General features: G+C 42.6%; 2 protein-coding genes, 1 long non-coding RNA gene and 1 other non-coding gene across 5 annotated transcripts in view; 1 reads left to right on the forward strand and 3 right to left on the reverse strand.

Moving 5' to 3' along the window:
* LOC123518721 overlaps positions 1 to 3780 on the reverse strand; it is a 72965-nt gene extending 69185 nt beyond the window's left edge. For both annotated transcript variants that reach the window (XM_045279731.1, XM_045279725.1), the window contains exon 1: positions 3563 to 3780. The gene's annotated coding sequence lies outside the window, so the exon portion shown is untranslated. The remainder of the gene's footprint in view (positions 1 to 3562) is intronic.
* Positions 1 to 8119, forward strand: part of LOC123518737 — a 65419-nt gene extending 57300 nt beyond the window's left edge. The window contains exons 2-3 of the long non-coding RNA XR_006678875.1: positions 5089 to 5188; positions 7909 to 8119. This is a non-coding gene — a long non-coding RNA (uncharacterized LOC123518737). The remainder of the gene's footprint in view (positions 1 to 5088; positions 5189 to 7908) is intronic.
* LOC123518711 (3'-5' RNA helicase YTHDC2-like) overlaps positions 6261 to 25000 on the reverse strand; it is a 61133-nt gene continuing 42393 nt past the window's right edge. The window contains 13 exon segments of the mRNA XM_045279714.1: positions 6261 to 9845; positions 10030 to 10131; positions 10498 to 10641; positions 13582 to 13880; positions 14724 to 15101; positions 16229 to 16355; positions 17259 to 17452; positions 18593 to 18739; positions 18742 to 18857; positions 19238 to 19348; positions 19803 to 19963; positions 21000 to 21114; positions 22149 to 22306. Of these exon segments, the coding sequence (XP_045135649.1) occupies positions 9351 to 9845; positions 10030 to 10131; positions 10498 to 10641; positions 13582 to 13880; positions 14724 to 15101; positions 16229 to 16355; positions 17259 to 17452; positions 18593 to 18739; positions 18742 to 18857; positions 19238 to 19348; positions 19803 to 19963; positions 21000 to 21114; positions 22149 to 22306 (2547 nt within the window). The 3' untranslated portion in view covers positions 6261 to 9350.
* Trnae-cuc lies at positions 23790 to 23863 on the reverse strand. The gene has a single exon. It is a non-coding gene; the product is annotated as a tRNA-Glu (tRNA).

Raw genomic sequence — 25000 nt, forward strand, 5'->3', positions numbered from 1 at the left:
TGATGAAATCGCGGGAAGCTGTCGCCTCGTATGTGGGGCTTCATAGTAACATATGTAACTCGAATCGCTCGGGAATCACCAAAGGATATCTCGAGTCGCGCTTCCAACCCAGCGAGTCGCGACCACGTCTGAAGGCTCCAATATACTTGCATTGACTTTGGAGTCGCGCATCTCAAGTCGCGCTTCTAAAATCGCTTCGTGTGTGGGGGGCCTAATTAGACTTGTGCTAATGGATGTACGTGTATGACTGAACCTTTTGTAACTCGAGATAAGAGCCCGTATTTAGAAACGCCTACGACAGTTTTTGCAAGGCCATAGAAATAATTAGCTGGGTTTTCAAGATGGCTTCTCCTTTTCATAAACTAGAAATCTTGCCAATCTTTCACCTTAACCATACGAATTCTCTTAAAATCACGAGTATTTATGTATTTAAAAACGCCTACGACAGTTTTTCAAGACCGCAGAGACAACTAGCTGGGTTTTCAAGACAGTTTCTCCTTTTAATAAACTAGAAATCTTGTCAGTCTATCACCAGAACCCTTAAAAACACGAGTATCTATGTATTTAGAAACAGCTACGACAGTTTTTTAAGGCCAGAGACAAATAGCTGAGTTTTCAAGACAGTTTCTCCTTTTAATAAACTAGAAATCTTGCCAATCTATCACCAGAACCATACCAATACTCTTAAAAACACGAGAATGTTCAACTAGAGCCTCTGGAAAGCAGTGATGGTGAGAGAGCAAAGTGTTTCAGAATACGAGCCAAGGACAAAGTAAGGCAAGCTGTAAAGAATGCATCAGGTTTACACGTGGCAGTCTCCATATGTGGCTTAATTATGGCTTATTTCGCCGTACCATCGCTAGCTTTGTGGCTTAATTATGGCTTATTTCTCCGTACCATCGCTAGCTTTGTGTTTAATGTTTTTGCTCCTTAATGACTCAGCACTAACTTCCTGATTGCTGAGTGCATTCCATTAATTCACCACTCTATTTGATAACTAATTCTTTAATAGCTCCCATTATCTATTATTTTCTCAGTCTACCTTTTATTTTTTTTTTCTGTGCATTACTTCAACAGATCTTCCTTCATCAAACTCTCCAGGAATATGAAAAAATTGACTTCACTTCTTCAGTATCTATAATTCTTTTGCCATCTTTTATTCTGTTACTTCTTGTCCGCCATATTTTACTTCAGCACTCGCCTTTCTTCAAACTGTCCAGGAATATAATGAAAGAAACGGACTTCATTCTTTCATAGTCTGTTTTTCCAAAATCTTGAACCTGTTACTTTTTCTTATACATATTTTACTTTGACTCTTCTTTCTTCAAACTCTCCAAGAATATAATGAAAGAAACTGACTTCATTCTTTCATCGTCTATTTTTTTTCCTATTTTGAACTTGTTACCTGTTCTTTTATGCATTACTTCAACAGATCCTCAGCCATCAAACTCTCCAGGAATATAATGAAAGAAACTTGACTTCATCCTATCTATTTTCCTTTTTCTCCAATCTTGAAACTGTTACTTCTTGTTCTTCATATTTTCCTTCAACACACTTCTTTCTCAAACTCTTCAGGATTGTAATGAAAGAAACTGCCTTCACTCTTTCATTATCCAGCTTTTCCCAATCTTGAACCCGTTACTTCGTGTTTTTTTTTATGTATTACTTCAACACTCTCCTTTCTTCACACTCTCCAAGAATACAATGAAAGAAATTGACTTCATTCTTTCATTATCTCATTTGTTCCCATTCTGTGATTGTTTAGCGATTGTCATTTTGCTGGTGACGCACTGAATGTATTACTATTATTATTACTATTACTATTACTATTACTACTACTCATGAAGAAAACTAAGACAATTTGCTTCGGTTGCTCTAAACAGTAGTCATAAATTTTGCAACAGCTCGGATCCAACACTATAACAGATCCTCCTTTGTTAAGCTCTGGATCCAACACTTCAACAGATCCTCCTTCGTCAAACTCTGGATCCATCACTTCAACAGATCCACCTTCGTCAAACTCCCCAAACATATAATGAAGCCAATGGACTCCAGCCTTCCACTGCGACACGGACACAATTGGCAGCACCAGGAGCAATGTTCACGTGGAGTCCTTATAAGCATCTACAGAAAATTAGCGATGAAAAAGAATACATTTTGCGATCCCTATCCTCTCCCCACACGTTTAACTCCTTCAGTACTGGGACACATTTTTACCTTGAGATTTGTGTACGATTAGACCATTTTATTGACATTAGGAAAGGTCCATGGAGGTCAGAAGATTAATGGCCACAGTCTTTACTATTTTAATCCCGCCCACATAAGTTTCTGAAGTTGTATAAAATCATCAAATAGTAAGCAGATGAATATAGAAACGTCATGGTACTGAAGGGTCTATGGAGGTCAGAAAACTAATGGCCTCAGTCTTTACTATTTTAATCCCCGACGTAAGTTTCTAAAGCTGTACAAAATCACTAAATAGTAAGCAGAATGAATAAAGAAACACGTCATGGTAGTGAAGGCTCTATGGAGGTCAGAAAATTAATAGCCACAGTCTTTACTATTTTAATCCCCCCACGTAAGGTTCTGAAGCTGTACCAAATAGTAAGCAGAATGAATATGGAAACGCGTCATGTTACTCAAGGGGTCAAACATTTGCTGTGGCTGCAGAACAAGAAAAGACGCCTCAGAGTGATCGGTGACTAGGGAAAGGTGCGCCAAGTGGTAGTGGAAGGAATTAACCACGAACACATAGTAAAAATAGATAAATAAATAAACGAACGAATAAACAGTTAAAGATGCTGCGAATGACGTGTGTATTGACTAATCTTTCCAAACATTGCACTGTATTGTCCCGAATGAAGGTCTCCATTCTTTTGCAAGCAGCTGACCTTATGGCCGATAGGTCGATAATTTCCTGGAAGAGGAGGAGGAGGAGGAGGAGGAGGAGGAGAGATAGGCTATTGTTGAGGCTGTGGTGGAGGAAGAATAGTTGTATGTGGAGGAGCGAACAGATCATTAGCAGGAGGCGGAGGAGGAGGAGGAGGAGGAGGAGGAGGAGGAGGGAGGAGGAGGAGGAGGAGGAGGAGGAGGAGGAGGAGGAGGAGGAGGAGGAGGAGTGGTTATGACATGGGACGAGAGAGAGAGAGAGAGAGAGAGAGAGAGAGAGAGAGAGAGAGAGAGAGAGAGAGAGAGAGAGAGATTTTCTTCCGTGAGGAGCGGAGATAGCAACAAGTGTGTGTGTGTGTGTGTGTGTGTGTGTGTGTGTGTGTGTGTGTGTATGTATGTATGTATGTGTGAAAAGAGACTGGGGAGTTTGGATCAGAGAGAGAGAGAGAGAGAGAGAGAGAGAGAGAGAGAGAGAGAGAGAGAGAGAGAGAGAGAGAGAGCACTGTACCATGAAATTACCACCCCCGCACTACTGGTGAGAGAGAGAGAGAGAGAGAGAGAGAGAGAGAGAGAGAGAGAGAGAGAGAAACAAACACACAGAACATTAAGAAAAAAAAATCACGAACAGGAAATAGGTAAAAAAGAAAAAAGGAAAAAAAAAAAATCTACTCACGTGACAGACGAACGAACAGACACGAGCAGGGCAAGAAGGGAGCCAAACACCTTCCCCCCGTGTGGGTCCCCTGGGTGTGGAGGGGGGGAGGTGCCCGCGTGGAGGTGTGGTGGGGGGTGCTAGCGGGGGGTCCTGTGGTGTCCAGCGGGGGCAGGTCAGCAGGTATCGAGGGCGACGTGTGTTCTCTCCTGCAGTCCTGACTCAAGTGGCGGGCAGAGCTGTCCTTCCTTCCTTATATACGCCCTGCCACCCTCACTCTCCCTGCCATCGATTGCTCTCTCTCTCTCTCTCTCTCTCTCTCTCTCTCTCTCTCTCTCTCTCTCTCTCTCTCTCTCTCTCTCTCTCTCTCTCTGTTATTTCCCTCCCTCCCACACACTTCTCCTTCGTGCCTTGATCTTATTCTCTCTCTCTCTCTCTCTCTCTCTCTCTCTCTCTCTCTCTCTCTCTCTCTCTCTCTCTCTCTCTCTCTCTCTCTCTCTCTCTCTCTCTCTCTCTCTCTCTCTCTCTCCTTTATATCTCTCTCTCTCTCTCTCTCTCTCTCTCTCTCTCTCTCTCTCTCTCTCTCTCTCTCTCTCTCTCTCTCTCTCTGGAAAGGCAGGCAGACAGACAGACAGACTGACACGCACATATATCTCGTCTCTCTCTCTCTCTCTCTCTCTCTTCCAGCATATTCCTTCCCTGTCTCTCCTTCCTTCCTTCCTTCCTTCCTTCCTTCCTTCCTTCCTTCCTTCCTTCCTTTCCTTTCCTTTCCTTTCCTTTCCTCCCTCCCTCCCTCCCTCCCACGTTCTTTCCTTCCCTCCTCCTTCCTCTCTCTCCTTCCCTTCCTTCGTTCCTCCTCCTCCCCTCCCTTCCCCCCCTTCATGTCTTCTAAGAAATTCCGTGACACTCAGACTTCTTGTTAGCTAAAATAATAGGTGTTAAATTTCTTTTACTTCTCTCTCCCTTTCTTTTGCTTGCGCCCACCCATGCCTTGCCTGCCTCTGATCTTGGTGGAAACTGGTAGTAGTAGTAGTAGTAGTAGTAGGTGGTGGTGGTGGTGGTGGTGGTGGTAATAGTTGTTGTAGTAGTAGTAGTAGTAGTTGTAGTAGTAGTGGTAGTAGTAGTAGTAGTAGTAGTGGTGGTAGTAGTAGTAGTAGTTGTAGTAGTAATAGTAACATTAGTAGTAGTAGTAGTTATTGTAGTTGCAGTAGTGGTGGTAGTAATAGTTGTTGTAGGAGTAGTGATATTGGTAGTAGTAGTAGTAGTAGTAGTAGTAGTAGTAGTAGTAGTAGTAATAGTTGTTGTAGTAGTAATGATAGTTACAGTAGTAGTAGTAGTAGTAATGATAGTGATTGAAGTTAAATAGGAAAGACAGACAAGCTAAAACAGTAATAATGGTAGTAGTAGTAGTAGTAGTAATTGTTGTTGTTGTTACAGTAATGGTGATGGTGGCAGTAACATGGCAACTAAAACACACACACACACACACACACGGAGTCAATGCAGGTGTGAAGACTAGCTAATTAACGCCGTGCTCTCCCTTACAGGTAACTTTGAGGTGTTGACGCCTTCCCATTGGTCGCCACGGCCCAGGTGACGTCGGCTGTGATTGGTTCCCTGGCGCACCTCATTGGACAACACACTCAGGTCATTAATTAAGGGAGTTACCTGTCTTTGTGTGGGGGTTAGTTGTGTTTGCTGCCGTGACACTTGTTTGTTTGTCGTTTTGACTCTCTCTCTCTCTCTCTCTCTCTCTCTCTCGTGATTATTATTATTATTATTATTATTGTTATTATTATTATTATTAATTTTTATTACTATTTTTATAATAATTATTGTTATAATAATTATGATGATAATAATGATAATAATAATAATTATATTATTATTATCATTATCATAGATAGTAGTAGCAGTAGCAGCAAAAGTAGTTGTAGTTGTTGTTGCATTATTATTATCAGAACATTACTACTCCTATTACTGGTTATGGTGGTAGTGGTGGTATCAGTAGTAGTAGTAGTAATAGTAGTAGTAGTAGTAGTAGTTGCAGCAGTTGCAGCAGCAATAGTAGTAGCAGCAGTAGCAGTAGCAGTAGCAGTAGCACTATTACTATTGCTACTGCTACTATTACAAATAATAATAATAATAATGCTAATAGTAATAATAATAATGCTACCACTACTACTACTACTACTACTACTAGTAATAATAATGCTACCACTACTACTACTACTACTAATAATAATAATAATGCTACCACTACTACTACTACTACTAGTAATAATAATACCACTACCACTACTACTAGTAATAATAATGCTACCACTCCTACTACTACTACTACTACTAGTAATAATAATGCTACCACTACTACTACTACTACTACTACTACTACTACTACTACTACTACTACTACCACCACCACCACCACTACCACCATGGAAGGCGGCTGGCTTCTTTATTAACATGATTAATACAACGTGTAATTAGTGAGGCTGGCAGATCATCAGAGTCATTAATGTGAATAAGTTCCTGAATCTCCTTTGTGTTGCTGAGAGAGAGAGAGAGAGAGAGAGAGAGAGAGAGAGAGAGAGAGAGAGAGAGAGAGAGAGAGAGAGAGAGAGAGAGAGAGAGAGAGAGAGAGAGAGAGAGAGAGAGATAGTTGTTTCCGTCTCCATAGCTTTAAATCTTCTCCAGAGTGAAGGAATGAGAGTTGTGGTGATTGTATTCTTTATTCCTGCTTAGTTGTACAGAGTTGCTTCATCTGGCTCCAGTTTGTATGTGTTGTGAAATACAAACACACAGAACACCCAAATTGTGGGAAATTAATACACAAAACAAATAGAAGTGATGTGAATTGCACATGCATTTTGTTCTCTGTCGCTGTTGACAGAAGGAACAAATGTCAAGTAACGAAAATAAAATAAATACAACAAATGTCAGTAAATATTCAAAACTGGATCAGATTGCAAAACCAAAATGCTATAACACTCACTCACTCCCACGCACGCACACACGCACGCACGCACGCACGCACACACACACACACACACACACACACACACACACACACACACACACACACACACAAAAAAAAAAAAAAAAAAATCATCACAACTTATGAAAAAAAAAATAGAACACACACAAAAATATATATATAAATAACTTTTCATTGCACCATTACATACAATCACATGAACTAAATAACAGCCTGGACCTAACATCACATCACCACACTCCTTTCTTCACATCACACTCCTCTTAATACATCACACTCCTTTCTCCTTAACATCACATCACATCACACTTCTCTTAACCCCCTTCAATACTGGGACACATTTTTACCTTGAAATTTGTGTACGATTAGACTATTTTATTGACATTAGGTAGGGTCTATGGAGGTCAGAAGATTAATGGTCCAGAATCTTCACTGTTTTAACCCTGAAGGTGTGCAGAATGAATATGGAAACATGTCATGATACTGAAGGGGATAACATGATCACCACACTCTTTCCTTAACATTGTCACATCACATCTCGCTTCTCTCTCAACATCACAAAGCTACATTTCTTTCCTCTTACCATCACCTCATCACACTATATCATACATCTCTCACCATCACTAGCCATCTCTTGCAGCCACACCCAAGCACTGCTGTGTGTGACCTTAAGGAACCAACACACATCAATAGGGAATGAGTATTAAGATCCTCATCAGATTTCCAACTTCTCCTCCCTCCCCTCTCTCTCTCTCTCTTGCTCCTTATTGAGTTCTTAACTGTATTAATTGAATTGACTCTTGCCTCAGCTCCTTGCCATAATTATTCACATGTAGGTCAATTAGTGGTCTTCAAAACCTTATTCCTTCCTTCCTCTTGTCCTTTGTTTTTTATAAGTGTATTTCCTCTTTTCTTCCTTTATCCTGTTCCTTCATTCATTCATCATTCTCCTTAAATGCACTTCATCTTTCCTTGTCATCTTCTCAAAATGCATCATCTTTCATTCATTTCTTTATCCTTCTTCATTCATGATCATGCTCTTGAAATGCACTTATTATTATATCACTCATTCCTCTATCCCTTTTCATCATCCTTCTTCATTGTGCACCTTTTTCACTTATTCCTCTATCTTCTATCCTTTTCTTGAGCCAAAATAGGAAAGCAAACACTGAGGCTTCTTATGAGGAAGGATTAACTTGGCACTGTCCATTACTTCTTTGGTTATTGGAAGCTCCATTGTCAACACTGGTTCCTCTAAAACTCTGAATAAAATAGCACTTCATCTCTCATGCCTAGGCTTTATATGGAGCAGAATATTGGAGGTGTTAAGGGGAAGCTATTAATGGATTTCTCATTATTATACTTTCAGGCCATGGAGGAAGGAAGAGAGAGTGTACAAGGCTTTAACTGAAACAGAATATCAGAAGTGTAATGGAGGAGGTAAATTTAGTGTACTCACTAATATGACTTCCTTTTCTACTCCTTTATGAAGGAAGAAGGAAGGCAAAAGCCTTTAACTGAAACAGGATATCAGAAGTTAGAAATATTGTAATGTATCCCTCACAAATATAACTGAAAAAGAAGACAAAGATCTTAATATACCTTTCACAAATACAACATGAAGATGGAAGGGAAAACCAAACACTTGTGCCAAATACTGAACTGGGGAGGGAGAGGACCAAACTAAATAGCACTTGACCTGTCAGTGCAAAGCTCCAGCCACCAGCATGAGTGAATCAAGCCCACATGTTGTACTTGCAAGGTAACACTCACAAGCAACGACTATGCGAGTCCTGCCTCACTGAATTAATGAACTAATGAAGTATTTGCATAGTCATCAGTTATTGGAGATACACAGAACTTTTTTTTTTTTTTTTTACTTTTCGTGATTTTTAAGATTTAGTGACAATTGACTGATTGGTACCTTGTGTTTCAAATACATTGGGATACAGGCCTTGGGTGGTAATAGCTCATGTGAAGCAGTGTGGGCAGTGTGTGATTGACACACCTTACATCATGGCATCTTTTCTCCTTCCATTGGTCATTCTGAGTGTGGTATGACCCTTGAAAGTGAAGTGCAAGGGTCAGATGATGATGACACTCAATCAGAAGTGTTCATAAGTGATTCAGATGATGACTATTTACCACAGAATGACAGTGAGGCAAGCAGTAACAAGGGAAATGAGTGATGTGAATGGTGATGTTGAAGACAGTCCACAGCCCAATATTGCACACATCCCCACACTCCTTCACACTCATGGCTGATCACTGTCCTGGCACTGTTCATCTACGAACTGAGGATTTTTGCAGTTTTCATCCTGGTTTACTAAGGAATGACATGTGTGCTTTGGATTTATCCCAGGTATTCATTTTTCTCATGTTCGATGTATTGAAACACTTATCATCTTGTGTCCACTATGCATAGGAAATCACTTAAAATAATGTTTCACGTGAATAGTATAAATCTCGGCAACAAGATCTATCAGAACATATGAAAAAAATACCTATGTAACTAAATGTTGATGTAAGGATGAATGTAAACTACCCCCACAGAATTAGAGGTGCTTAAAAAACTGGTGGGAGAGGCTGGGGTTGGTTTGGTATGCATGGAGTTAGCAATGAATAGGTTAAAATAAAGTGTCTTGGAGTCATGGATGAGTGAGGTGAGTTTGAACTGAGGCATTGGATAAATCTGGATATATCTGAGTATCTAAATCTGCTTATTGACTCTGAATTAAAGAATTGATACTCTCTCTTTCTTTCTTTCTCACTCACACACACAACAAATGGAGAAGAGTCTGCCTACTCCACCTACCTCCTGTACCCTCCCCTGTAATTCCCTCTGTACCCTCCACCACCACCACCTCCTCCACTGCCACCACCACCGCCTCCTCCTCCACCACCTCCACCATTGTAATTGTAGCCATTTCCATAGTTGCGGTTGAATGGAGGGTGGTGGAAGGGCGGGTGGTGGACCTGGTTCATGTGTGGTGGGTGGATTGGGTGTCTGTTCTGATTGGAGCCTGGTGGATCATGAATAACTCCACCTCCGCCACCACCACCACCACCTCCACTCCCACTTGTGCTATTATTACTCCCACTTCCACCACCACCAGCACCACTGCTACTATTACCACTACCACTTCCAATGTTTCCTCCACTGCCACCACCACCACTTCCACTGCCTCCTCCACTTCCAGAGTTCATGTAGGAGTTATTGGAGGTTTTATTGAAACTTCCTCCACCTCCACCTGGTCCTCTTTCCCACAGGCGGATAAGCTGCTCCCCAATGCCGGGCTCCACCTCCTGCAATGTGAAGAAGTGGATGAGATGATATATTTTCTAGAAACTGATTATTGAGAGAGAGAGAGAGAGAGAGAGAGAGAGAGAGAGAGAGAGAGAGATTAGAGATTGAGTGTCAGGGTGAAGGAGGAGTAGTTTTGGGTGTGTCATGGTTAGGGGGTGTGGAGAGGGGGAACATCATCCTCACCTGGCCATCCCTGCTGAGGTGGACTTGCAGGTTGTCGTTGTAGGGGTTGTAGAGTCGCCGTGTGTGGTGGAAGCCAACATTCCACTTCTTGACCCACTCCACCTGCAGGCAACACTTGGCTTGTGATTGATTCCCTCAAAATACAAGTAATTTTCATCCTCAAACAATCTTGTCACTTTCAATATTAAGTGAATACTCAAAGGTGTGGTGATGACAAGGTTCACTTTCTGCACCTCACTGCAATGTTCTCATCCACCCAACACTAAATCAGTCTTTAAACCCATGGTCTGGCTACTCTAAACTGGCTGCTGGGTCTTGGTCTGAGGAAGTGGACAATTGGGTTGCTGTTCAATATATATTGTACCTTATTGAAGATATAACAGATATCCCTATATAACTTTGTCCACATACTCCTTGCTTTCCTCTCTTCCAGGCATCCCAAGATCCCCACACAGCGCAGCACCTCACCTTGTACAGTGGGCCAAGAGTCGGGCCAACGTTGGTGATCTCTGGGCACTTCTCATCAGTACGCTGAGCCAGGAAGCGAGCATAGCCATTGAACTGGCCACCCCGATGAAGAGTGAAGATCAGCAGCACCGTCGCCTGGCCACCCTGTGAAGAGAATGAGTGGTGTGAGTGTTGTCTATGAAGCAAGGAGGACTGGCTGTACAGGAGGGGATGAATGAGAGCCGTATACTGAATTTGTGTGTTTGTAAGAGAATTTTTGTGTGAGAGACTTAGGTGAGTGGCCTGTGGTTTGTAAACATACTGTGGGGGACCAGTGGGTCAGAGAGAGAGAGAGAGAGAGAGAGAGAGAGAGAGAGAGAGAGAGAGAGAGAGAGAGAGAGAGAGAGAGAGAGAGAGAGAGAGAGAGAGAGAGAGAGAGAGAGAGAGAGAGAGAGAGAGAGCAGCAATGGCAGCAGCAATGGCAGGAAAGTTGTCTTTTGGCTGCTGCTCTCCCACTCCAAGATGACGTCAAGATACTTGGAGTGGAGGTGGATCGAGGGCTGAGGTTTGACAGCCATGTCAAAACCATTGCCAAGAAAGCCTCTCACAGGATCTCCGCTCTCAGAAGGATCGCCAGTTTCCTCGACAGGAAGGGAGACTGCTGCTGTACAAGGCACAGGTGCGGCCCCACCTTGAGTACGCAGCTCTCTCCTGGATGTCCTGTGCCGCCACACACAGAAGGAGACTGGACAGCATCCAACGCCGCGCCATACGGCTAGTAGATGCTGCAATACCACCTCACCCAGAGCCTGAGCGTCCTCTTGATTCACTGGAACACCGCAGAGATGTGGCGGCAATCGTAGTGTTCCATAAGGCACAGGTGCAAAGAGTGCCACATCTGGCAGGGCTGCGTCATCCTCTGAGAGTCACCGCACGGAGCACGAGAACGGTGCTCAATGGTGGTGACGCCGTAGAGGTGCCGCGATCCCACGGGTGTCAGCATCAACGCACCTTCGCAGGACGCGTCTCCAGGATGTGGAACTTGTTCACGGCCGCGGTGCCTCACGTCCAGGAGATGAACACACACAGTGTCAAACTGATGGCACATAAGTGGAGACAGACACTGCCAACTCCTCTGACACTCTTTGTGACGTGACACTCAGTGTAGTGCAGTGCGTGAATAGTGCTAGTGAAGTGAAAAGAATAGTGCTCCATTTACATGCTGACCATCTTGTATATTATCTATTTTTAAGTCTTGTAAATATTGTAGAGAAATAGATTGTAGTACCCTTAGAATAGGTAGCACACGACAGTGCGCCTTTGGGTACATGTTCTTCTGTATAAATTATGTTAAGAAAGAGAGAGAGAGAGAGAGAGAGAGAGAGAGAGAGAGAGAGAGAGAGAGAGAGAGAGAGAGAGAGAGAGAGAGAGCACGCTAGCTCAGTCTACAGATTCCTGGCCAGTTTACCACAGTATGCTTATGAAGCATATGCAGCTCATCACAACCTCCCACATGTTCACAACATGTGTGGGTGACAGGTACAGGACTGAGATGAGACAGAATATAACCAGTGATAGAAATGACTAGTGTAGCCATCAACAAAAGTACATTATCCAATTCTGGGTACTTTCATTATCTTTAACACGTTCTAACTGCTACTACTACTATTACCACCACCATATATACATGTCTGGGTCCCAGTGTGACAGCACCATGGCCTGCCTACATACATTTGTAATCCATCCATCAGTGGTTTTCATAAATTTGGTAAACACCTGCAGTACAGTGTTATCTGTGTCTGAGTGTAGTGTATTGCTGGCACATGACTGGCAGTCACATATCACAATGATGTATCTCCAGTGGTGTTTACCAAGTTATGAAAACCAGTGCAGGAAACACCAACAGGTGGGTGAGGGAAGCACTTACAAACACTATTCAAAGCTGTAGTGCAAAGTGTGGCAAGTCTGCTCTCAGTGGGAGGTGGAGGTGGCAAGACTGGAGCACAGGCTATCATCACTATTACCGTATTTTACGGCTTACAAGACGCACTTTTTTTCCTAAAAAATATCCTGAAAAATACTAGTGTGTCTTCCAAGACGAATGTTGTATTGTAAGGCAGCATCCAACCTCAAGTGAGCTTGGACACTTGACCGATAGTGACCTGGATTTGTATGGTGAGTCATCACATTATGATGTTAGCTTAAGTACCATTTAATTTAGCCTTTTATATTATGTAAACTCAGTACTTAGGTGTTACAAGTATTTCCAATACCATAATCCTTCCTGCAGCCTACTCAGCGTGTGGATAAAAAGGGGCCGCTCCCTCGTCTCATTGCAACACACACATACATGCACACGAACGCGCACACATCATGCCAGGTGCCTTTATACCTTTATTAATAGAACATCCAAGTGTCTTACTCATTCAAGCAAGAGTCAAAACTCCGCTTGTGAATTGAATTCACACTGATAAAGCCTATGAAGCACGACTGCAAAATAAAATAAATACAAACTGCAGCACTGACGCATTCGGCGATCGGATCCTGCATTTCTGAACAGTTTCAATGGGTACACACTCCAGTCCACTCATCCAGTAATCTACATCTAAAGTTGACTGGCGTACCCATTTTCCTAGCTACCTTTTTCCTACTCTTCGTTGTATTTTTCTGGTCTGGGAGCTAAGGGTGGCTAACCAGGTGAGTAAACCAGGTGAGTAAGTGATTCCGTAATGTAAACAACAGGTCCAAAACATGCCGTCGCCCGCCACTAAAACAAGAAGAGATGGACTGTTTCACTGTGTATACGTATTTACCTATGGTGTTTTTATTTACATAGTTTTAAATTTGTGGTGAGTGCTCCAGCAAATTTGTAATGAGTGGTGAAACAATAGTAGTGTCTTGCAGACTCCTTGCTTCTTATGTTTTTGTGTTCAGTGGTCGAGTATATGGTGAATGCGTTCTTGTATGAGAATGACTTTTTTTCTTAGAAATTTCTTTCAAATATTAGGGTGCGTCTTCCAAGATGCAGCGTCTTGCAAGCCGTAAAATATGGTACTACACCACCATCACCATTGCCATTACTACTACACCAGCACCACCACCCACCTGCCAGGCCTGCAGTATCTTCTTCTCAGTGTTGTGGGTGAAGGCCCAGAGAGATGTGTGGTGCGACGCCTCCAGCTGCTTGTACAGAGATGCCTTGATGATGAAGTACCTCGTCTTGCTCCCCGCCATGCCCCCCGAGGTGCCAGAGCAGCTGGCACCCACAGCACTCGCTCCCCCACCACCACTGCCACCCTCAGTGCTGGAGTTAGTGGCACCGGTGGTGGTGTTACTCTTGTTGTTGTTAAGTGTGGTGCTGGTGGTGGTGCTGTTGTGGTTGTTGTTGTTGTTACGGTACATTCCTGCAGAGAGGAGGTTTGGTACGTTACACCTGTATTGTGAAGGACATGTGATGCTGACAGGTAAACAGATTAACCCCTTCAGTACCATGACATGTCTTTATATTCATTCTGCTTACTCTTTGATGATATTATACTGCTTCAGAAACTCAAGTGGGGGATTAAAATAGTAAAGACTGTGGCCATTAATCTCCTGACCTACATAGACCCTTCCTAATGTCAATAAAATGGTCTTATTGTACACAAATCTCAAGGTAAAAATGTATCCCAGTACTGAAGGGGTTAATGGTGTCACTACCTAAGTTTTCTCAACAGGACCATGCAATGTCATCTCAGAAAGCTCAATGTGGCTGAGATTCACATCACAGTGCCACTACATACACAGTTCATCCACACCAAGAGTCTGAGAGCAATTACTGTCATTACTAACAAGACAACTTTACTTTTGTTCACCAACTTGTCTTTTTGTCCCACCTACCTATGGCTCTCTATTTTTGTTGATGCTTATCTTTTTTATTGTTTTTTTCTAATTATAGCTGTCTTTTTAATTTGATCTATCTTGGTCTCTTTATTTTTTTTGTCTGTATTGTCTTTTTTTATACTAACATATCCTTCTTTTATGTTCAACCTGTGTGTCATTTGCATATCTTACAAATTTCATGTCATTGCTGAGGTCCATATTATTTAGTGCTCTCTCTCTCTCTCTCTCTCTCTCTCTCTCTCTCTCTCTCTCTCACATATTCTAACCATGTCTCCTTTTTTAAAACTTACAAATTTCACTTCATTATATGAGATTCATGTTAAGCATTGGTCTCTCTTATCCTCTCTCTCTTTCTCTCTCCTTACCTTTCATATCCTTATTCCCCAGCTTGTTCCCTCCAATACCCATTCCCCCCACCATACCCTTGTTGGCGGGGGGTGGAGGAGCAGAGGACCCACCCGGAGCCTTATTACCACCAAAGGGCACACCAAATTTCCCTCCTGACGCCCCAGAACCAATTTTGGGAGCAGACTGGGCTGACGTTTGGTTAAATCCAGGTGACATGAGAGTATTGGCGTTGGTGTTGGTGGTGGGTGACTGGGGGAGCTTGGAGGCAGTCTGCTGGGGGAACTTGGGTGTTGGGGTGTGCTGGGGTGCTGGGGGAGTTGCAGCATCACTGGTTCTTCTGGAGGATGAGTGGCTGGATTGTGAGTCGTCTGAGGTACCAACTGACCAGCCACCTTCTGTTTGGGTGAAATGTGTGAGTGAGAGGATGGATGAAAGGATGATCGGAGGAGGCATTAGGTACTGAGAATTGTGCATCAAGGAACCATAGAGATCCCCATACCCCAACTGAGGATGATAAGTGATGGAAGGATGAAGATATGAGTGAGACAATAGACAAATGTGTGATGGGTGGATGACAAGACGAGTACATGAAGACATGTACTAAAAAAAATTAAATAAAAAAAAAATAAATAAAAAAAAAAAATAAATGTGTGATGGGTGGATGACAGGGAAGACGAGGAGATGAAGACATGTAGGTAAAAGGGACACAGGGATGTGTGTGGAAGATGGATATCCACAAACCATCCATCTTTTATTAGAGGTGAAAATATGGATAAGAGGGATTGTTAAAGGTGATGGGATGGATGATGGAGAATGGAAGGAGGGAGAATTGTGATTATAAGTATGAATAAAGAGTAGGAAAGTGAGAAGACAGGATGATTATAGGAAGGATGAACAAGGAACAAACGGAAGGTGGAAGGAAAAGGAATGAGAGAAGATTAGAAGATAGAGGAGGATTAAAGAAAGCAAGGATAAAAAAAAAGTAAGGAAAGATGGAATGAAAGGAATGACAGAAGAATGATAAGAGAAAGAAACAAAAAAAGATTTAGGGAAAGAAAAGATAGTGTAACATAGAGAGGATGGACAAGAGAGATGATGAAGACAGAAAGAAAAGATAGTGTAACATAGAAAGGATGGACAAGAGAGATGATGAAGACAGAGAGAATGAAAATAGACCAAAGAGAAAAAGGAAAAATAGGAAGATAGAAAGGAAGTGAAAGAAAAATGCAACAGAAGTCAATGATCATTTGGCACATAGCTAAACTTAATGGCAGACCTCAAATATATTGTACTAGCCAGAAACTGCAAATTCTATTCATTTTATATTAATATAGATTCTATACATTGCTTATAGTGCTGTGTGTTACTCCATAATGGAGTGAAAAGACTAAGAAAGTGAGGAAAAAAAAAAGTCATCCAAGGGGAGAGTTTCTTGCAAAGGTTTGAGTAAACAGTTTAGTTTTAGAGGTGTGTGTGTGTGTGTGACTGTGTGTGTGTGTGTGAGTGAGTGCACTGTACTAACCGTGTGGATGGCTGTGTGGGTAGAGAGGGCGTGGCCGTTGCCCCACCCCTGCCGGCTGTACCATGTTGAGAGCCTGCTCCTCCTGACTCAGCGCTGCTCCCACCACCCGCACCACATCCTCATCTGTCTGTGGGGAGAGTAAATATATGTATGTCACGCAAGCATACACACCATTCACTCTCTTAACCCCGGTCAGCCTGAGGCGGAAAAAGGCAGTCTTGTTCCACCCAGGAGCAGCACAGCACAACCAGCCACACACTTCCACAAGATCAGGCAGCACAATGTGGCCCACCCCTACCACTTCATAATTAGGCTGTTTCCTCCCATGCACTTATTCCAATCCTGAGACCACAATGAAAGCAGGGTACCTCTAACAGTGACCATAACATAAAAACAACACAAACACTATAATCATTTTACCAGATTGACATCATGGCCGAGAAAATGCTAACAACAATATTATCACCACCACCTTCACGATGTTACTAACTATAAAAACACCACAAACATCATTGATTAGTACAGAAGGGTGGCTAAGACAAAGCTACATATTATACACACAAAAGCTGTCTCCCAAAAAGGTGAGGCAGCCAAAACAAGGCACATAACTCCCACATTCACACCACTTTAACCCCTAACAGAAAAGAGAAAGCACTCCTGCTCTCACTGTACAGGGAAGAACCAAACAGCTTGGACAGTTTAGCCCAGTAAAAGGTTTGTTCATAGCAAGTACCCTCCCTTACCACACCTGACTGGCTGATAAAGGTAACAAGAGTAATATTCACCACCACCTCTGTACTATATTTATGCATTAGTGTTATTCAGTAGTTCAGGTTAAAGTCTTAATGATTCAGCCACCAGGGGGACTCAAACTGGAGTATATTAATGGAAGTTTTCAAGCATTTGTACCCAGTCTGTCCATGGCTATCCTAGAAACAATAAACTGGAGTGGCTGTTGACTGATCATTTATTGCAGACCCAACAACCTTCACACACACACACACACACACACACACACACACACACCAACCTGTGTCAAGGGCTTATTGGGTGCTCTCAGCCGGCGGAGGACAAGTGCGTGGAGTTTGTGCCTGAGCTGCAAGGCGAGGTGGGCTGCTTGTGGGTCTCCAAGGAACTGTATCCAGCTGTCTATCCGCACCAGGCAGGACAAACCCACAGGACGCTCCTCACTCTCACTGTCGCTGCTGCAGTCACCACTATTCCCTGCAGGAGTGACAGAATGATTGGTGGTGCTGAGGGAGTGAGAGAGAGTCAGAAGTATTCATCTCTCACCCACAGTCTCTCTCCAACCTTCCTTCAGAATGTGGTGTGTGAAGATGTGCTGTGACTGTAATTGTTTGTACACCTCTCACTGCAAACATATGATACAATGCCGCACCTAAATCAATCAGTCTCTCTCTCTCTCTCTCTCACATATCTTGAAGGTTCGGAGACAGCATCATGGGGCACCAAAATAAATCGCTCTCTCTCTCTCTTATGGCTTGAAACTTTGAGGGCACCACCAAGATCAATCTTCTCTTCCCTCTCCCTCACAGCTCGAAAATTCTGAATTGTATTAACATCTTCACTCCGGACAGTAGAAAATGATCCCAGCACTGTATCCGGCTGCTGGGAGGTAGGGGAGGATGCCTGACTCAGAAGCTGCTGTTGTTGCTCTCTCTCTCTCTCTCTCTCTCTCTCCTCAGATGAAATAAGAATGATAATAGCAAGTGATTTTACATACTAAGTATGTACATTATGAAATAAACCCATAAAAAACTAATTATATTATTGCTACTCTTGGCAATTTTCAGATGACAAACAAGTGAAAATGGCTGAAAGTAGTTAATTTTTATCACAAACTAATCATAATAAGTCCTATACTTACATACTGGTTCCATAAAAAAATAAGATTATTGCCAGCAGGGCACATCAGTACCTATCCTGGTGTAAGTGAATCATACACTTGTAATAATGATGAGTGAAATTAGCCATTGTATTACATACAACCTACATTCTGATAGATCTCTTACAGTATCCAGGGAAAAAACCCACATCATTTTAGCAAAACACAGCCATCATGCAGTAAGTGCGTCCTTGGATATGTCACAAACACTACGAGGATGCAAAATACACATCTTCATGTTGAATGGGTGAAGGGACACTAATGAAGTCTTTCTCCCTCCCTCTCTGCTTCTTCTGTTCCTCGTTGCTCAAAAATTCTGAATAGGCATCATACATCAAAGGACACCACTTGAATACATCTCCTTCTTTCTCCTCTCCCTCACAGCTTGAAAATTCTGTCATGCATCAAGGAACAGCATTAAGACACTCTCTCTCTCTCTCTCTCTCTCTGACACTCACGGCTAGAGGGCTCAGACAGGGCATCAAGGGGGAGACGCATAGGGCCAGCCATGAGAAGCACTGTCAGGGGAGACACCAGGGTGACGGTGCGCACGTGAGCCACCACCCCAATGCGCACCATCTCATCGTACACCAGCCAGTCTGAGGCAGCGACGCCACCAGGGAGCGGTGAGCTGTGTTCAGGGAGGTGCCCATGTTGGTGTTCACTGACCCACCCACATCCAGGAGTGCCGAGGTGGGGTGGAGACGTACTTTGCTTTCTTTCCTGAGAGAGAGAGAGAGAGAGAGAGAGAGAGAGAGAGAGAGAGAGAGAGAGAGAGAGAGAGAGAGAGAGAGAGAGAGAGAGAGAGAGAGAGAGTATTTTGTCATTAAATAAATAAATAGAAACTCAATTTACTTCTAACTTATTTTGTTGTTTCACCTATATATATATATATATATATATATATATATATATATATATATATATATATATATATATATATATATATATATATATATATATATATATATATATATATTCATACACACTTGGAAAAAAAAAAGTTGGGCATTATTCTCTCTCTCTCTCTGCCCCTACAGAGACACACACACACACACACACACACACACACACACACACACACACACACGGTCTGTACTCACTGTGTGCGCAGCTGGCATTGGTCTCGGTCCACACGTATGAGGTTGGGGTACATACCGGACACCAGCGCTGCTTTCACCATTGCCCAGTTGTCACTGTTGCTGTTCACGTCCCTGTAGAGACACACACACACACACACACACATGCACATAATTAGTTAGACAGATAGATATTCATTGGCCTTGACTCAAGTGCTAATAAAGTCTCATCTTGTCATACAATTGTGTAGTCTATCAATTAGACAATACAATGTGTGGCCATAATTACAAGTTTAAAGATAGAAATACATAAAAATTACGACAACAATAAGGATTTGCAAGAGCAGAATACTAATAGGATGTAATTACTTATAAAACCAAAAAATATAATATGAGAAACATTTAACAAAGCAATAACAATAATAAAAATAAATACAAAGAACAATAAAAAAACCTCAATATAAAAATAAGAATCAAAAACAAAAAATACACATAATATACAAACACCTCCTTCATTTAACACACACACACACACACACACACACACACACACACACACCTTCCAAATCTTCCTCTGCACACCACCCACCTAATGTCACCAGGTCCCCGCGCCCTCACAAAACCAGCTCCCCTCAGCTGAGCCAGGACCTGTGACCGCATGCCATGTATCATCTCCATGGCAGCCCCGGAGATGTAGTTCCTCTCACACCACCCACGCTCCCACCCTTCAGTGCATGCCTTCTGCCACGCCTGCAGAACATAGAAGATAAGAAAATGAGGGAAGCTGCAAGAGATTGTCAGGCCTACACGTGGCAGTCCCTGTATGAACAAGCTATTTAATTCTATCAATCATCCACATCCAGAATTTTGTCTAATCTTTTAAAGCTCCTTATTGACTCAGCACTAACATGATTATGGAGTCCTGGGGTGGTGGTGGTGTTAGTGTGGTTTGGAACAGATGGTGGTGTTGCAGTGGGGTTTAGAATAGATGGTTTTACAGTGTTTGGAGTATATAAATGGTGATGTTACCGTAGTTTGAACTGATGATAGTACAGTGTGGTTTGGAATACATAGATGTTAGTGTGGTTTGAAATAATTAGATGAATACTTAGGTTACAGTAGTCTGAATTGATAGCAGTGTGGTCTGGAATACATAGGTGATGACATTACAGGTGTTAGTTATAGTAGTTTGAACTGATGATGGTGTTAGTGTAGTTTCAACCGGATGGGGTGAGAACTGTGTGGTTTGAAACAGATGATGGTGACTGCAATGTGAGTTTATACAAAGACAGTGATGAGTGAAATATGAGATTGGTGATCATGATGTGACGGCAGCAGTGATGATGGTGAGTAAGTAAGAGGAGGATAATGATTGCAATGAATTCAAAAGGAAGACAGTGATGGTAACTGAAGTAAAATGATGGTGATTTTATTTATTATTTTTTTCTTTTTTATGTAAGAACACTGCCTTAGATTAAATAAGAGTAAATACAAGTAACCTAATGATTGTGTGGATTGTGATGATAAATAGTAAAAGTGATAGTGACAAAGGACTTTTAAGCTCTGATAGTAAGAATAATAAACTGACAGTATCTGAGAATGATATTTATGACAATGCCTGTATGCCCTAACCAGTGTGAACACTGATGATAAATAATAACTGACGATGACAAATAACTTTCAAACTCCGACAGTGAGAATAATGAAACTGACAGTGAATGGGAACAACACCAGTGACAATCCCTTCAAGCCTTAATGAGTGAGTGGGAAAGTGTCACATCCTCACCTGGAATGCCTTGAGCAGCACCATGTGATCGCTGTAAGTCCCAGAGGTGAACTTCCGACGCACAGCACTGGCATTTCTCTTCTCATTGGGGTTCTTGGGCAGCATGAATGGGTCTCTGGGGAAAGGAGGAACATGTTTAACTCTCTCACTGTCATGCCTAACAATTCACAGCACAAAAAAAGCAATGTATGATGACTTTATAAGCATTTACAATAAAGTAAAGAAAAAAAAAAAAAAAGATTTTGCAATTTCTAGTGTAATATTAGGAAAGTGAATGAAGAACCAGAAAAAATGTTTCAAAGTGGTTAGTAAATGTGGAAAGACAAGGCAAATTGAAGTGAAATGGCTAAAACAGTGAGATGGGAAGAGGTCAAGGTAGGGGGATGGAAGGGAAGATATGAGAGAGGAGTAATAAAGAGACAGGAAAAGTAAAAACATGTCAGAGAGAAAAATAAACATGACAGAAAAAGTAAAGGCAGGTATGAGAGAAGAAATAAAGAAGAGACAGGGAGAAGATAGGATAGGTATCAAAGAAAAAAAGAGAAAGGAGAGAGGGTGTATAAGACAATGAGATAAGTGAGATATGAGAGGGAGAGGGAAAGGTAAGTATGGGAAAGGAGAGATCAGGAAGAGATAGGAGAGATGAACAAGAGATAGGAAGAAGAAAGAGAAAGGAGATAATATAGGAGACAGTGAGATGTGAATGAGACAGGACAAGAGGGAAAAGTAGATATTCCAGGCCACCCAGGCAAAATTTCAGCATCCATTACCCCTTTCCCTTCTGCTTCCTCTATTTATCCAAGTCTATTCCAAGCCACCCTAGTAGAACTTTACCCAACACTCCAGCATGTACAACTCACTTTTATTCATCCATCACATGTCTGTTTATTCAAAGCCATCCTAGGAAATCTTAAGCACTAAATTTCTACTTCTCACACTCAGCACCCAAACTTATTCCAAGCCACTCTTCCACTCAAAACCACTTCTCCTCTTACCAAGCACCACTCTAGCACCAAACACCCTTCCTCCTCACATTCATCACCTAACATAACCACTCAACACCACATATTACTCAGCACCTTCCATTAACTTCACTACTTGACACTGTTTCCCCTCCTCCTCCTTGTCCCTCTCAGCACTGGGTCTTACTTGAGGGCGAGTGCTGCAGCAATGGTGAGCACCGGGTCAAGGCACTTCAGCACTGTGGCGGTAATGACCATTTTGGCCAAGCGTGGTGGTAGTGGCAGGTCCAACAGGTGGTGGCCCAGCTCTGTGACGTCCTCCCACCCATCCAGTGCGTCCATGCTCTAACGAAGAGGTGTGTTAGATGGCTTGGTGTAATAATAATATAATAATGTTTTAGTTTATTTACTTTGTGGTCTTACAGCTAAAAATTCACTTGTTACATATAATTATATAGTATTAATATACATATCACATCTTCAGCATATACACAACATTATAAAGATATCTTACAAGTGTGTGTGTGTGTGTGTGTGTGTGTGTGTGTGTGTGTGTGTGTGTGTGTGTGTGTGTGTGTGTGTGTGTGTGTAATTCACCTCGGTTGCCTGCTGGTCACCCAGCCAGTCTTCCCCATTACAGAGCGAGCTCAGAGCTCATAGACTGATCTTCAGGTAGGACTGAGACCACATCACACACACACAACACAATCGGGAAAGTGAGGCCACAACCCCTCGAGTTATACTTCATTATAAAATCTGTATACTATTTTGGTGTTAAACAGCCTGGCCATCCCATACCATGTGCATTTCCCTTCCCCCCCCATCCTCTCAAGCCCCAATGTGTTGTTCTCACCCAAAGCCCTTTTAAATCAAATCTGTTCTTTACAGACAGCTTTATGTATATGAATCTTCAATGTCTTATTAAATGTACTTTAATATTGTTGGTAATCCAGCAAAACTTATAGAGGTGTAGTCTTTTGGGTGTGTCTGGCAGGGGTTTCCCACTCCTGAAACTGTCTGGCAATGCTCATGCATGGTACCTGGGGTGATGCCGAACATTTTCCAGTTGGTTTCATGTGGTACGGATTTCAGTTGGTCTAGGTCAATTTTGGTGGGACAAGTACGTAAGTCTGGCAGGGCCAACCTACCACTGTATCTATGTAGTATATTCAAATAGGAATCTCATGTGGTACACTTTTGAGCTGACCTAGCTCAATAATCCTGGATTATTGTTTTAGCTCTGACAGCCACACCCACCACAGGGTACTTGGCAGACTCCCACTTTGATGATCTGTCATATGCTCCCTACAACACTGTACAAAGGAAAATTGGTATACTTTTCAGCTAGGCTGACCCTCCTGGGCTCCCAGTCTATTACATCCCGTACCTATTTACTGCTAGGTGAACAGGGGCCACACTTCAAGAGGCTTGCCCATTTGCCTCACCACTTTCCGGGGCTCGAACCCGGACTTCTCGGTTGTGAGTCGAGCGTGCTAACCACTACACTACGCGGTGTGTGTGTGTGTGTGTGTGTGTGTGTGTGTGTGTGTGTGTGTGTGTGTGTGTGTGTGTGTGTGTGTGTGTGTGTGTGTGTGCATGCGTGCGTGTGTGTTTCACTGCATGATCTGCTGCAGTCTCTGACGAGACAGCCAGACGTTACCCTACGGAATGAGCTCAGAGCTCATTATTTCCGATCTTCGGATAGGCCTGAGACCAGGCACACACCACACACCGGGACAACAAGGTCACAACTCCTCGATTTACGTCCCGTACTTACTCACTGCTAGATGAACAGGGGCTACATGTGAAAGGAGACACCCAAATATCTCCACTCGGCCGGGGAATCGAACCCTGGTCCTCTGGCTTGAGAAGCCAGCGCTCTAATCACTGAGCTACCGGGCTGTGTGTGTGTGTGTGTGTGTGTGTGTGTGTGTGTGTGTGTGTGTGTGTGTGTGTGTGGGTAACATACGCAAGAAATCTCATACAAGTTTATAAATTGATAAACAGAATGCACCAAGTGGATAATGAGAAACTGATCCTGAGAGAAGAATATGACATTCGAAGCACAAGATCGCATAGTAAAAAGCTGAGAAAAGGAAGATGTCTGAGAGATGTTAAAAAATATAGGTTCCCGCAAAGATGTATTAAGACGTGGAACAGTTTAAATGAAGAAGTAGTGTCTGCAACGAGTGTGCATACTTTTAAAGTAAGATTGGATAAGTGTAGATATGGAGACAGGGCTACATGAGCATAAAGCCCAGGCCCTGTAAAACTACAACTAGGTAAACACACACACACACACACACACACACACACACACACACACACACACACACACACCCGGTAGCTCAGTGGTTAGAGTGCTGGCTTCACAAGCCAGAGGACCGGGGTTCGATTCCCCGGCCGGGTGGAGATATTTGGGTGTGTCTCCTTTCACGTGTAGCCCCTGTTCACCTAGCAGTGAGTAGGTACGGGATGTAAATCGAGGAGTTGTGACCTTGTTGTCCCGGTGTGTGGTGTGTGCCTGGTCTCAGGTCTATCCGAAGATCGGAAATAATGAGCTCTGAGCTCATTCCGTAGGGTAACGTCTGGCTGTCTCGTCAGAGACTGCAGCAGATCAAACAGTGAAACACACACACACACACACACACACACACACACACTGGGAAAATTATGAAAGTGGTATGGGGTAAGAAGCCTGGGGAGAAAGATTCCTGAACCTAATGATAGACAATATGATAGATCAGAGAGTAAAGGAATGCACAAGATTCAGAGGAAACAACGAGCCGGCGAGATTGGACCTAATTTTTACAAGGCGTATACAAATGAATGATGATATAAGATATAAGTGCCCATTGGGAAAGAGTGACCATGTAATATTAGAAATGGATATAGAAGAGGGAAAGGAAGATAGAGACGATTCATACAAAGGAGACCGATTAAATTACAGAAAGGCTGATATTGAGAATCTCAAGAACTATTTTAAAACGTAAACTGGGAGGAGATGGAAAACTCAGAGACGATGCAAGAAAAATATAA

This window comes from Portunus trituberculatus, chromosome 6, assembly GCF_017591435.1.
Source record: "Portunus trituberculatus isolate SZX2019 chromosome 6, ASM1759143v1, whole genome shotgun sequence".
Lineage (NCBI taxonomy): Eukaryota > Metazoa > Arthropoda > Malacostraca > Decapoda > Portunidae > Portunus > Portunus trituberculatus.